The sequence below is a fragment of the Pseudophryne corroboree genome, chromosome 9, assembly GCF_028390025.1.
Source record: "Pseudophryne corroboree isolate aPseCor3 chromosome 9, aPseCor3.hap2, whole genome shotgun sequence".
NCBI lineage: Eukaryota > Metazoa > Chordata > Amphibia > Anura > Myobatrachidae > Pseudophryne > Pseudophryne corroboree.
In genome coordinates, this window is record NC_086452.1 from 442,254,081 (window position 1) to 442,268,720 (window position 14,640).

At 48.8% G+C, this 14,640-nt stretch overlaps 1 protein-coding gene across 1 annotated transcript in view; it reads left to right on the forward strand.

Annotated features, from left to right (window-relative positions):
- Positions 1–14,640, forward strand: part of QARS1 (glutaminyl-tRNA synthetase 1) — a 179,830-nt gene that overhangs the window by 73,759 nt on the left and 91,431 nt on the right. Inside the window, exons 2-3 of the mRNA XM_063941120.1 lie at positions 11,364–11,511; positions 12,745–12,854. Of these exons, the coding sequence (XP_063797190.1) occupies positions 11,364–11,511; positions 12,745–12,854 (258 nt within the window). The remainder of the gene's footprint in view (positions 1–11,363; positions 11,512–12,744; positions 12,855–14,640) is intronic.

A 14,640-nucleotide genomic window follows, 5' to 3' on the forward strand; every position in this document is an offset into this window, starting at 1 on the left:
TCACACTGGGAAGAAATTTCCAAGGTCTCTGGTCGAATCTAGAGACTTGTCTCCACATCAACGTCCTGGAGTTGAGGGCCATATACAACGCCCTACGCCAGGCGGAGGCATTGCTTCGGGACAAACCGGTTCTGATTCAGTCAGACAATGTCACAGCAGTGGCTCATGTAAACCGCCAAGGCGGCACAAGGAGCAGAGCGGCCATGGCAGAAGCGAACAGGATTCTTCGCTGGGCGGAAGGCCATGTAAGCGCCCTATCTGCTGTATTCATCCCAGGGGTGGACAACTGGAAAGCGGACTTCCTCAGCAGGCACGACCTGCATCCGGGAGAGTGGGGACTTCATCAAGAAGTCTTCGCACAGATCGTGGGTCGGTGGGGACTGCCTCAGATAGACATGATGGCGTCCCGTCTCAACAAAAAGCTAAAGCGGTATTGCGCCAGGTCAAGAGACCCTCAGGCGGTAGCGGTGGACGCTCTAGTGACACCTTGGGTGTTCAGATCGGTCTATGTGTTCCCTCCTCTACTTCTCATACCCAAGGTGTTGAGAATAAGAAGACTAAGAAGAGTAAGAACAATCCTCATTGTTCCAGATTGGCCACGAAGGACTTGGTATCCGAGTCTGCAAGAGTTGCTCACAGAAGATCCGTGGCCTCTTCCTCTAAGACAGGATCTGCTGCAGCAGGGGCCCTGTCTGTTCCAAGACTTACCGCGGCTGCGTTTGACGGCATGGCGGTTGAACGCCGGATCCTAGCGAAAAAAGGTATTCCGGAGGAGGTCATTCCTACCCTGATCAAGGCTAGGAAGGACGTGACATTGAAACATTATCACCGTATATGGCGAAAATATGTTTCTTGGTGTGAGGCCAGGACTGCTCCTACGGAGGAGTTCCATTTGGGTCGTCTGCTTCACTTCCTGCAACGGGAGTGACTTTGGGCCTAAAATTAGGGTCCATAAAGGTCCAAATTTCGGCCTTATCCATTTTCTTTCAAAAGGAATTCGCTTCTCTCCCTGAAGTACAGACATTCGTGAAGGGGGTGCTGCATATTCAGCCTCCTTTTGTACCTCCGGTGGCGCCGTGGGATCTTAATGTGGTATTAAGTTTCCTCAAGTCACCTTGGTTTGAACCACTCACAACAGTGGAGTTGAAATATCTCACTTGGAAAGTGGTCATGTTGTTTGCCTTGGTTTCTGCGAGGCGTGTTTCGGAATTAGCGGCTTTGTCACATGAAAGCCCCTATCTGGTTTTCCACGTGGATAGGGCAGAATTGAGGACTCGTCCTCAATTTCTGCCTAAAGTGGTCTCTTCTTTTCATATGAATCAACCTTTTGTCGTGCCTGTGGCTACACGGGACTTGGAGGATTCCGAGTCCCTTGATGTGGTCAGGGCTTTGAAGATTTATGTGGCCAGAACAGCGAGGGTTAGGAAAACTGAAGCGCTGTTTGTTCTGTATGCAGCCAACAAAGTTGGCGCGCCTGCTTCAAAGCAGACTATTGCTCGCTGGATCTGTAACACGATTCAGCAGGCGCATTCTACGGCAGGATTGCCATTGCCTAAATCGGTTAAGGCCCATTCCACTAGGAAGGTGGGCTGGTCTTGGGCGGCTGCCCGAGGGGTCTCGGCATTACAGTTGTGCCGAGCAGCTACTTGGTCGGGGTCAAACACCTTTGCAAAGTTCTATAAGTTTGATACCCTGGCTGAGGAGGACCTCCTGTTTGCTCAAGCGGTGCTGCAGAGTCATCCGCACTTTCCCGCCCGTTTGGGAGCTTTGGTATAATCCCCATGGTCCTTATGGAGTCCCAGCATCCTCTAGGACGTTAGAGAAAATAAGATTTTACACTTACTGGTAAATCTATTTCTCGTAGTCCGTAGAGGATACTGGGCGCCCGTCCCAAGTGCGGACTACTTCTGCAAGACTTGTATATAGTTATTGCTTACATAAGGGTTATATTATAGTTCATCGGTTTGGACCGCGACTATGTTTGTTCATACTGTTAACTGGGTAGTTTATCACACGTTATACGGTGTGGCTGGAGGTTCACTACGATATGCCGGCGGTCGGGCTCCCGGCAACCAGCATACCGGCGCCGGCAGCCCGACCGCTGGCTTACCGACAGTGTGGCGAGCGCAAATGAGCCCCTTGCGGGCTCGCTGCGCTCGCCACGCTACGGGCACGGTGGCGCGCTACGCACGCCACACTATTTTATTCTCCCTCCAGGGGGGTCGTGGACCCCCACGAGGGAGAATAAGTGTCGGTATGCCGGCTGTCGGGATCCCGGCGCCGGTATACTGTGCGCCGGGATCCCGTCAGTCTGCATACAGAAGACCACCCGTGGCTGGTATGAATCTTGCCCTTGGATTAACAAAAATCCTTTCCTCGTACTGTCCATCTCCTCTGGGCACAGTTTCTCTAACTGAGGTCTGGAGGAGGGGCATAGAGGGAGGAGCCAGTGCACACCCAGAGTCTAAAGTCTTTCTTAAAGTGCCCATGTCTCCTGCGGAGCCCGTCTATCCCCCTGGTCCTTACGGAGTCCCAGCATCCTCTACGGACTACGAGAAATAGATTTACCGGTAAGTGTAAAATCTTATTTTCTCTAACGTCCTAGTGGATGCTGGGGACTCCGAAAGGACCATGGGGAATAGCGGCTCCGCAGGAGACTGGGCACAAAGTAAAAGCTTTAGGACTAGCTGGTGTGCACTGGCTCCTCCCCCTATGACCCTCCTCCAAGCCTCAGTTAGGATTTTGTGCCCGAACGAGAAGGGTGCAATCTAGGTGGCTCTCCTGAGCTGCTTAGAGTAAAAGTTTAAATAGGTTTTTTATTTTCAGTGAGACCTGCTGGCAACAGGCTCACTGCATCGAGGGACTAAGGGGAGAAGAAGCGAACTCACCTGCGTGCAGAGTGGATTGGGCTTCTTAGGCTACTGGACATTAGCTCCAGAGGGACGATCACAGGCCCAGCCATGGATGGGTCCCGGAGCCGCGCCGCCGGCCCCCTTACAGATGCTGAAGCAAGAAGAGGTCCATAAATCGGCGGCAGAAGACTTTCCTGTCTTCATAAGGTAGCGCACAGCACTGCAGCTGTGCGCCATTGCTCTCAGCACACTTCACACTTCGGTCACTGAGGGTGCAGGGCGCTGGGGGGGGGCGCCCTGGGAAGCAATGAATTTACCTTATTTGGCAAAAAATACATCACATATAGCTCCTGGGCTATATGGATGTATTTAACCCCTGCCAGTTTTCCAGTAAAAAGCGGGAGAAGAGCCCGCCGTGAAGGGGGCGGGGCCTATCTCCTCAGCACACAGCGCCATTTTTCCCACACAGCTCCGCTGGTAGGAAGGCTCCCAGAATCTCCCCTGCATCCTGCAACTACAGAAACAGGGTAAAAAAGAGAGGGGGGCACTTATTTGGCAAAATAACAGATATAAGCAGCTATAAGGGATAGACACTTATTGTAAGGTTGTCCCTATACATATATAGCGCTCTGGTGTGTGCTGGCAAACTCTCACTATGTCTCCCCAAGGGGCTAAGTGGGTCCTGTCCTCTATCAGAGCATTCCCTGTGTGTGTGCTGGGTGTCGGTACGTGTGTGTCGACATGTATGAGGAGGAAAATGATGTGGAGGCGGAGCAATTGCCTATAATGGTGATGTCACCCCCTAGGGAGTCGACACCTGAATGGATGGCCGTAATTAAGGAATTACGTGACAGTGTCGGCACGTTACAGAAAACTGTTGACGACATGAGACAGCCGGCAGCTCAGTTAGTGCCTGTCCAGGCGTCTCAAACACCGTCAGGGGCTATTAAACGCCCGTTACCTCAGTGGGTCGACACAGACACTGACTCCAGTGTCGACGGTGAAGAAACAAACGTATTTTCCAGTAGGGCCACACGTTACAACGGCAATGAAGGAGGTTTTGCACATCTCTGATACTGCAAGTACCACAAAAAGGGGTATTATGTGGGGTGTGAAAAAACTACCCGTAGTTTTTCCTGAATCAGATGAATTGAATGAAGTGTGTGATGAAGCGTGGGTTACCCCCGACAAAAAACTGCTAATTTCTAAAAAATTATTGGCACTATATCCCTTCCCACCAGAGGTTAGGGCTCGTTGGGAAACACCCCCTAGGGTGGATAAGGCGCTCACACGCTTATCAAAACAAGTGGCGTTACCGTCTCCAGAAACGGCCGCCCTTAAGGAGCCAGCAGATAGGAGGCTGGAAAATATCCTTAAAAGTATATACACACATACTGGTGTTATACTGCGACCAGCAATCGCCTCAGCCTGGATGTGCAGTGCTGGGGTGGCTTGGTCGGATTCCCTGACTGAAAATATTGATACCCTGGACAGGGACAATATATTATTGACTATAGAGCATTTAAAGGATGCATTCCTATACATGCGAGATGCACAGAGAGACATTTGCACTCTGGCATCAAGAGTAAGTGCGATGTCCATTTCTGCCAGAAGAGGATTATGGACGCGACAGTGGTCAGGGGATGCGGATTCCAAACGGCATATGGAAGTATTGCCGTATAAAGGGGAGGAGTTATTTGGGGGCGGTCTATCGGACCTGGTGGCCACGGCAACGGCTGGGAAATCCACCTTTTTACCCCAAGTCACCTCGCAGCAGAAAAGGATACCGTCTTTTCAGGCTCAGTCCTTTCGTCCCCATAAGGGCAAGCGGGCAAAAGGCCACTCATATCTGCCCCGGGGCAGAGGAAGGGGAAAAAGACTGCAACAGACAGCTTCTTCCCACGAACAGAAGCCTTCCCCCGCTTCTGCCAAGTCCTCAGCATGACGCTGGGGCCTTACAAGCGGACTCAGGCACGGTGGGGGCCCGTCTCAAGAATTTCAGCGCGCAGTGGGCTCACTCGCAAGTGGACCCCTGGATCCTGCAGGTAGTATCTCAGGGGTACAAATTGGAATTCGAGACGTCTCCCCCTCGCTGGTTCCTGAAGTCTGCTTTACCAACGTCTACCCCCGACAGGGAGGCGGTATTGGAAGCCATTCACAAGCTGTATTCCCAGCAAGTGATAATCAAGGTACCCCTCCTACAACAGGGAAAGGGGTATTACTCCACGCTGTTTGTGGTACCGAAGCCGGACGGCTCGGTGAGACCCATTTTAAATCTGAAAGCCTTGAACACTTACATAAAAAGGTTCAAGTTCAAGATGGAGTCACTCAGAGCAGTGATAGCGAACCTGGAAGAAGGGGACTACATGGTGTCTCTGGACATCAAGGATGCTTACCTCCATGTCCCAATTTGCCCTTCTCACCAAGGGTACCTCAGGTTTGTGGTACAGAACTGTCACTATCAGTTTCAGACGCTGCCGTTTGGATTGTCCACGGCACCCCGGGTCTTTACCAAGGTAATGGCCGAAATGATGATTCTTCTTCGAAGAAAAGGCGTCTTAATTATCCCTTACTTGGACGATCTCCTGATAAGGGCACGGTCCAGAGAACAGTTAGAGGTCGGAGTAGCACTATCTCAAATAGTACTACGACAGCACGGATGGATTCTAAATATTCCAAAATCGCAGCTGATTCCGACGACACGTCTGCTGTTCCTAGGGATGATTCTGGACACAGTACAGAAAAAGGTGTTTCTCCCGGAAGAGATAGCCAGGGAGTTATCTGACCTAGTCAGGAAACTCCTAAGACCAGGCCAGGTGTCAGTGCATCAGTGCACAAGGGTCCTGGGAAAGATGGTGGCTTCTTACGAAGCGATTCCATTCGGCAGATTCCACGCAAGAACTTTTCAGTTGGATCTGCTAGACAAATGGTCCGGATCGCATCTTCAAATGCATCAGCGGATAACCCTGTCTCCAAGGACAAGGGTGTCTCTCCTGTGGTGGTTACAGAGTGCTCATCTCCTTGAGGGCCGCAGATTCGGCATTCAGGATTGGGTCCTGGTGACTACGGATGCCAGCCTGAGAGGCTGGGGAGCAGTCACACAGGGAAAAAATTTCCAGGGCTTGTGGTCAAGCATGGAAACGTCACTTCACATAAATATCCTGGAACTAAGGGCCATTTACAATGCCCTAAGTCAGGCAAGGCCTCTGCTTCAGGGTCAGCCTGTATTGATCCAGTCGGACAACATCACGGCAGTCGCCCACGTAAACAGACAGGGCGGCACAAGAAGCAGGAGGGCAATGACGGAAGTGGCAAGGATTCTTCGCTGGGCGGAAAATCATGTGATAGCACTGTCAGCAGTGTTCATTCCGGGAGTGGACAACTGGGAAGCAGACTTCCTCAGCAGACACGATCTTCACCCGGGGGAGTGGGGACTTCACCCAGAAGTCTTCCACATGATTGTAAACCATTGGGAAAAACCAAAGGTGGACATGATGGCGTCTCGCCTCAACAAAAAACTGGACAGATATTGCTCCAGGTCAAGGGACCCTCAGGCAATAGCTGTGGACGCTCTGGTAACACCGTGGGTGTACCGGTCAGTGTATGTGTTCCCTCCTCTTCCTCTCATACCCTGATCAAAGCCAGGAAGGATGTAACCGTACAACATTATCACCGTATTTGGCGTAAATATGTTGCGTGGTGCGAGGCCAGGAAGGCCCCTACGGAGGAATTTCAACTGGGTCGATTCCTGCATTTCCTGCAAACAGGACTGTCTATGGGCCTCAAATTAGGGTCCATTAAGGTTCAAATTTCGGCCCTGTCGATATTCTTCCAAAAAGAACTAGCTTCTGTTCCTGAAGTTCAGACGTTTGTCAAGGGAGTACTGCATATACAGCCTCCTTTTGTGCCTCCAGTGGCACCTTGGGATCTCAATGTAGTGTTGGGATTCCTAAAATCACATTGGTTTGAACCACTCACCACTGTGGACTTGAAATATCTCACATGGAAAGTGGTAATGCTGTTAGCCCTGGCTTCAGCCAGGCGTGTATCAGAATTGGCGGCTTTATCCTATAAAAGCCCTTACCTAATTTTTCATACGGACAGGGCAGAATTGAGGACTCGTCCTCAATTTCTCCCTAAGGTGGTTTCAGCGTTTCACTTGAACCAGCCTATTGTGGTACCTGCGGCTACTAGGGACTTGGAGGACTCCAAGTTGCTGGACGTAGTCAGGGCCCTGAAAATATGTTTCCAGGACGGCTGGAGTCAGAAAATCTGACTCGCTGTTTATCCTGTATGCACCCAACAAGCTGGGTGCTCCTGCTTCTAAGCAGACGATTGCTCGTTGGATTTGTAGTACAATTCAGCTTGCACATTCTGTGGCAGGCCTGCCACAGCCAAGATCTGTAAAAGCCCATTCCACACGGAAAGTGGGCTCATCTTGGGCGGCTGCCCGAGGGGTCTCGGCTTTACAACTTTGCCGAGCAGCTACTTGGTCAGGGGCAAACACGTTTGCTAAATTCTACAAATTTGATACCCTGGCTGAGGAGGACCTGGAGTTCTCTCATTCGGTGCTGCAGAGTCATCCGCACTCTCCCGCCCGTTTGGGAGCTTTGGTATAATCCCCATGGTCCTTTCGGAGTCCCCAGCATCCACTAGGACGTTAGAGAAAATAAGAATTTACTTACCGATAATTCTATTTCTCATAGTCCGTAGTGGATGCTGGGCGCCCATCCCAAGTGCGGATTGTCTGCATTACTTGTACATAGTTATTGTTACAAAAATCGGGTTATTGTTGTTGTGAGCCATCTTTTCAGAGGCTCCTTCTGTTATCATGCTGTTAACTGGGTTCAGATCACAAGTTGTACGGTGTGATTGGTGTGGCTGGTATGAGTCTTAACCGGGATTCAAAATCCTTCCTTATTGTGTACGCTCGTCCGGGCACAGTATCCTAACTGAGGCTTGGAGGAGGGTCATAGGGGGAGGAGCCAGTGCACACCAGCTAGTCCTAAAGCTTTTACTTTGTGCCCAGTCTCCTGCGGAGCCGCTATTCCCCATGGTCCTTTCGGAGTCCCCAGCATCCACTACGGACTATGAGAAATAGAATTATCGGTAAGTAAATTCTTATTTTAGTCATGTTGTCTATCAACCCCATTAATTCTGTTTTTGAAAACTTTTGTAGCCAAAGTTTTGAGGGATTCAGGTCGGACACCATGAAAAGTTCTGTGCCGTTAATTCACTAATTTGGTGTTCGAGAACTTCCCTTCTGTAGCATCTTCTAGTAATCTGTACAACGCAATGGGCTGTAGTATTTTTATTTTTATTTTTTTATAACCATTTCCTTTGGAAATTTTTGTTCCTGTTTCTCTGAACGATCTATCTTGTCCTTTTTAAATGGAATTTAACAGGATTTTTTTTTTATTGAGCTTATAAAGACATAACACCCAAATAAAATGGTTAAATGAAACCAGTGCAATGAAAATTAAAATGAGCAGTAAAAAGCGGATTGTGAAATTTAACAGTTGACAAAAGAAGAAAAGGAGAATAACCATTCAAATAAACATATAATATCAATAGTTAGGAAGACGAGAACACCTACAGGACCCCAGAGAAATCGGGGAGCAGAAAGTCCCAGGTCTAGGACAAAGCGTGATGATTGCCAAACAGACCACAACTTATCAAATATATTCGGGGCATTTACGCTTAATGGGGTCGATTCAATTCACTGACAGTTGAATAGCTAACTCCCGGCGCTATTCAATACAGCGACAAGTGACCCTCAATTGTCGGGAATTCTTCTCTCACCCTCGGGGGGATGAGAGAAGAAATCCGACAAAAAGTGCTGCTGCGCGGCCGGCGCAAGGCAGATTCTGTCGGGAATCAGCATCGCGGCGGGGAGTTAAGTCGGAGAATGCCCGTTCTCCCGACAATTCAACCTGTTAAGTCCGGGAGAACGGGCATTCGCCGACTTAACTTGAGCTGAATTGAATAGCGACGGGAGCTAACTCCCGGCGCTATTCAACTGTCAGTGAATTGAATTGACCCCAATATACATAAAACGTTCATGGGAGGAGGTGGAGTTTACCTGCCCAGTGCAGGCGGCAAAGGGTGGACCCAAGTGTGGAGCCATTAATCTCATGACAGTAAGCCCCTTAGCTAGTGTTATAAGTACAGGTTGTGAATATGAACTTGAAAGGCCTAGACCAAACGTGATTATGGGAATCGGTAAGGGGGAGATTCTGATTCCAGTCTTATCAATATATTGTAAGACTGTGGGTCAGAATTCTGCTGCATAGGAGCATGACCATAGCAGAAGCCAGAAATCTGTGTTGGGGGTGTTGCAGGAAGAAGCTGACCGTGCAGTCTTATCCAAAAGCCTTAAGAGTCCATAAACCCGCTGTAGTATATATAATTGTATCTGGTGAAAATGTGCATGGGCTGAAGCCAATTGGGGGGGACCAAGTACATTATATTGCATTTCTACTTGTTTTTCTATGGTATAATTTTTTTATTTTGGCATCTGATAAAGCCTTAAAACTAGTAGTTGTTGCAGGGTTGGCTGCCTACTATAGGTCAGGAGAGGGCAGTGCTCGTTACCCGGTTAGTGTAATCCCTGTTGTTCCTAGGGTTTATTTCTAGATCCGTCAGTCAGGCTGCAATGCAGGGGTTTCTTATTGCACTGCCCCGGCTGCAGCATTCAATCACCGGCACATAACCAGACCTTCCAATGACGTAGGCGGCAAATGGCAAACTATTCAGGACCTGCTAGTGAGTTGGTCTCTGGTTACAGCCCCCCCGACACCTCTCCTGCCGCCTCGCAGAATTAACCTTTGCAAGTCTGTGCACAACTTGATAACCATTAATGCAAAATGCAATTCAAGGGGTTCTGCAGCCCAAAAACAAACATTCCCATTCATTGTCCGCCTGGCCTAGTCATCTAAACTATTCACATAGTGTATATTTTGTAATTACTACTTACGTGGCCAGCAAACTCCACCTCTAATGACGCGTCCCATATGTGCTGCACAACACGTGGGTTCCTTATCCCAGCCTGCAGAGAAATGATTGGACGGAGCTGCAGACTGTCAGTTCAGTTCTCCTGATTACACCTTAATACAGAGGTTCTCAAACGTGGGTGCACAAGGCACACCCCAACGGTCCAGGCTTTAGGTATATCCATGGTTCAGCACAGATGATTAAATCAAATTGACGGAGGGGCCAATTAATACACCTGTAGCCAAGCATGGATATACGTAAAACCTGGACCTTTGGGGGGTGCCTTGAGGACCGCGTTTGAGAACCTCGGCCTTTAAGATATATAATTGTGCTTTCTTCCCCTGTAGTGTGCTATCATATACAGCAAGTAATTTGTGTCGACGGTAACAATGGTCAGTGCCGACACAATGGTCATTTAAGCTGTAAGTTGCAGTGTGAGTTTTGTGGTGCTTATGGATGTATCTATAGAAATATGTATAGGAACAAATGCAATGTGTCCGTACATAGTGCGTGCAGCACTGATAACAATATTATATAAATGATATCGACAACCGTGATTTATGAATGCAAAAACAAGGCACGTATTGTGGTTTATGCGGCTGGGATATGACTGTGCGTCATGGCGTGGTACTACGAGGTATGATGGAGAAGTATTGGACGATGCATCCTTTAAGTCATTCCATACAACGGTTGATAACGCACGTTATTGGCCATAGTTGGTTTATTATTGGACTGTGGTTAGCTTGCTGTGTGCTGGGGATCTGCAGAGAAGCTGATGGGAGAATCTCTTCCTGTTACAAGCCCAAGTGTCACTTCATCTCTGAACCACAGGCGTCCTAACAGTATGGCCCTCAGGGATTGCAAGCGTGGAAGTAAATGCGAAATGCGTATATTCACCGGCATGTGGAGTTGCGTGTGATCGCGCTGCCCCATCTTTACTTTTGGTTGCGTATTCGTTGTGTGCACTTGCAACAGCCCTATAAAGATGGGTCGGAAAACAAAAGTATTTACACGCATACATAACTGCGCAGCTTGCAGCTGCTTCCCTCCCTCGACTCGGCTGATGTACGACCAGTGGGCTGGCTGGCTGATTTATTCTGGCCGACAACATACGGTGGGTGCAGGGTTGGTGTTGCCCCCTCCCTTTGCTGCCGGCTCAGAATCCAGTGAACACTGCCTGCACATTGTTATGGCCAATGCTTGGTTACCGCCTAGATATGCAGTTTCAGCCGCAGCTGGGTTGCGTACGTCTCATCGTTGCCTGTAGATGTGCGCGCTCGGCCCCGGAGCATTTCACAGGGTGAAAACATGCAAGATCCATCTGCAAATGTCTAGTGCCCATCTCTGCATGAGCCCCAGAATGTGTGGGTAGGGATAGGGCTAGTTGGGTATGTGTGTAGGTATCCGGAATCCCCTTGCTGATTCCTTCCAACGGGCAAACCAAAAAGTATTATTATTATTATTATTATTATTATTATCATCATCATCTCATGTCTGCCTTTCTCTGCATATTTTCAGGCCCAGGCGATTTTGGGTCCCTCCATTGACAAAGTAATCGGCACCCTCCTATACAATGTCGCCACGCGCCTCAAGGATACGAAAAGACTGGGATTCCTGGTTGGATACATCGCCAGCAAGAAGATTGCCACAGATCTGCAGCTCAATGGTACTTTCCATATATACTATAGTGGAAGATGTGACCCGTCGCCATATAGGTAGAGAATACGGGTGTGGTATTGACGGTCCACCACAGTTGGGTCGACCAGGTCTCTAGGTCGACAGGTCAAAAAGTCGACATCAGGTTTTTAATCTTTTTTTTTTTTTTTTTTTTGTGTCGTTTTCGTCGTACAGTGACGGGGAACCCAATTGGTGCACTGCGTCCCCTCGCATGGCTCGCTGCGCTCGGCACAGGTTACCGTTCCCAATCGTAGTCCATGTGGATGGTAAAGTATGAAAAAGTTCAAAAGAAAAAAATGCGAAAAACTCATGTCGACTTTGACCTGTCGACCTAGAGACACTGTCGACCTAAGTTTTGTCGACCTAGAGACCGGATACAGAGAAAACAATGTGCTAGACTCCTATACAGGATAACCCTCTGCCCTTAGTGTGCTCCTCCTAATACTGTCCTGCAGTCTTGTCCTTACTGCCGATGGCATGTTATGCAGGGTGTTATGTATTCCGGGTTTTACCAGCGCAGTGAGCTCCTCAGTGTTTACTTTGATGGTGGGCTACATCACTTGTGGCCCGTGACATCACACACACCCCCTCTTTCTCAATACCAGAAGCGGGGTATTAAACCTTCTAAAGAGAACAGGGAGAGAGGTTGTCGATAGCAACCTGCCAGCTTGCTATGGGCATCTTCTGCACGTGACCTGTTTAGAAGGTTTGATGCATTTCTATCCCAATCTTAAAATCCCTTCTTCTAAGGGCCTTGTGCTTTCTCAGTCTGTGTCCCACCATATCACCCACCGCTGCTCTCTATAAGGGTCAGGAAATGACGTAGTAGGCCGCAGGTGTAGCAGTACAGGGCCATGCGGGGCTTCATTGGGGTCCAAGTAGGATTGGTTATCCTGCCATGGATTGCCCCATTATCTGCTGTCGGTGTATACAGCTGAATCTACGGCAGGTTGTTTTTTTTGTTTGACACCTTTCAGCTTCCCACAAGGTTTTGTGTAAGTTTGTGGCCCCCGTGGTCTTTCTGAGAACTACTTGATTAGACCACTACTGGGCTAATGGTGGAATTGGCTTCACAAAGGATTTCCGTTTATGTACATGGAAGTTCTCAGCCCCCTACAGCAGCGTGTATTGTGTATACCGTATCCTTATTCTTGCTGTTTCTTGCCGTGACCATACACGTTCCTGCCTCTCATTGTCTCTTACTCCGCCTCTTTGTCTCTAGCTGCCCTGGACTACGTGAAGGCCCACCCCCTGGACCCCATCGATGTTGCTGATTTTGAGAGAGAATGTGGGGTGGGGATTTCTGTGACCCCAGAACAGATAGAAGAAGCTGTAAGTATTATGATGCATTAGTGGCTTTTTGCCTCAGTACAGTAACATAGGTTATATTCTCAAACTTGCGCACCTTAGGGGCCGATTCGGTTATGTGTGATGTGCTGCCAAACAGACAACGCAGCAATATGGTGACGCATGTCAGCGTGATTTTCATCATCGGGCTACCTAGTCCGTCCACTCTACTCGGGAGGTTTGGCGGTCCAGTCAGCAGTACTAGAATCTGTGCTTCCAGTGATCACAGATTTGCGTATTTTATGCGCCGCAGGCAGTGAGGGACTCTGGCAGTGAGAGATTTTAGCAAAATTAGCGGGTCCTGTACGATGCTCTGTGACTCGCTGACCTGTCAGCCAATCGTCGCCGTCTTCCCAGACAATTGCCACCTGAGACCTCCCTCCCTGCCCACCAGTAGGCTCTGCAGCGGGCATCCTCTTCAGAATTCAGCTCCCCCTCGCAAGGCTCTGCACATTTTCTCCATCAAGCGGCCTGCGACTTTTCCACCTGCACTATGTTGGTGGTGCTGGGCCCCTTCAGCCAGCTCTCCACACGCAGGAGGCCAGCTCTGCCTGGGTGGTGAGGGACAAGCTTGGGGATGCAGCTCAACAGTGACCCGACTGGGGGGAGTTCCCGACTGGAAGAACGAGGTATCTATTTACCCCCTCCCTGCCCTAAATCCCATGTTGCCCCCAGTACTGCTCCAGCTGCTATCTACCCTTACCCCTGCTTCCTGTCCTTACCCAACTCCCTACCCCCAGCACTGCCTGCCCCAACTGCTCCCCGTCTCAGTCCTCCGCTGTACCATAACTGCTGACTGCCTCGACCCACAGGGCTTCTCCAACTCCTACTTGCCCAAGCCGCCACCTATCCCGACCCCCAGCTCTTTCCCAACTGCTGCATGTCCTTAGGCCCCTTGTGATGGGACTCAGAAGTACCGGAGTAGGACTTCAATATTTTAAAGTGAGGGGTCCTTGGGATCCACATTTTGTCCCTCAGAGTGATCGCTGCCTTTTATATTGGCTGTGGTGGTTTGTATGTAGGGTTAGTGTAATCTTTTCAGTATGCGAAAAAAAGAAGAAATTTAGGTGGATTATTGCGCACTTTGGGAGAGGAATATGCCGCAAACCATTAAAATACCAAAAAGACACTAACATCAATGTCAAGGATTATGGCATACACAAGATTAGGTATTTATGGTGAGCGCTGTTCCTTCCCAAGGACGTGTGCAAAAAATTATTTACTTAATGTCCAATTTCTTAAAAAGACATTTTTATTTTTATATCCATGATAATTTAGTGACACATTGCACATTATACATGGATTGGACATACATAAAACATTAAATCGTTTGAATAAAATTGATGAATTATTGCACAGACCCTTAATTGTAAACAAATGACAAAACAGTCTATGTGCAAATCATATGATGGTGGAACTTCTGGCTCATACCGTAGGAGGCATGTGGTGTGTGCCTTTGATGTAAATAGGGTTCCAGCTGGCAGCCCAGCAACACACCACACACTTTGCCAATGTAGATGGATATCACAGGTTCCCGGTAAGAATCCAAGAAGGTCACAGTCCCATTAGTAGTACGGCACCCTATTTACATCAAAGGCACACACCACATGCCTCCTACGGTATGAGCCAGAAGTTCCACCATCATATGATTTGCACATAGACTGTTTTGTCATTTGTTTACAATTAAGGGTCTGTGCAATAATTCATCAATTTTATTCAAACGATTTCATGTTTTACGTATGTCCAATCCATGTATAATGTGCAACGTGTC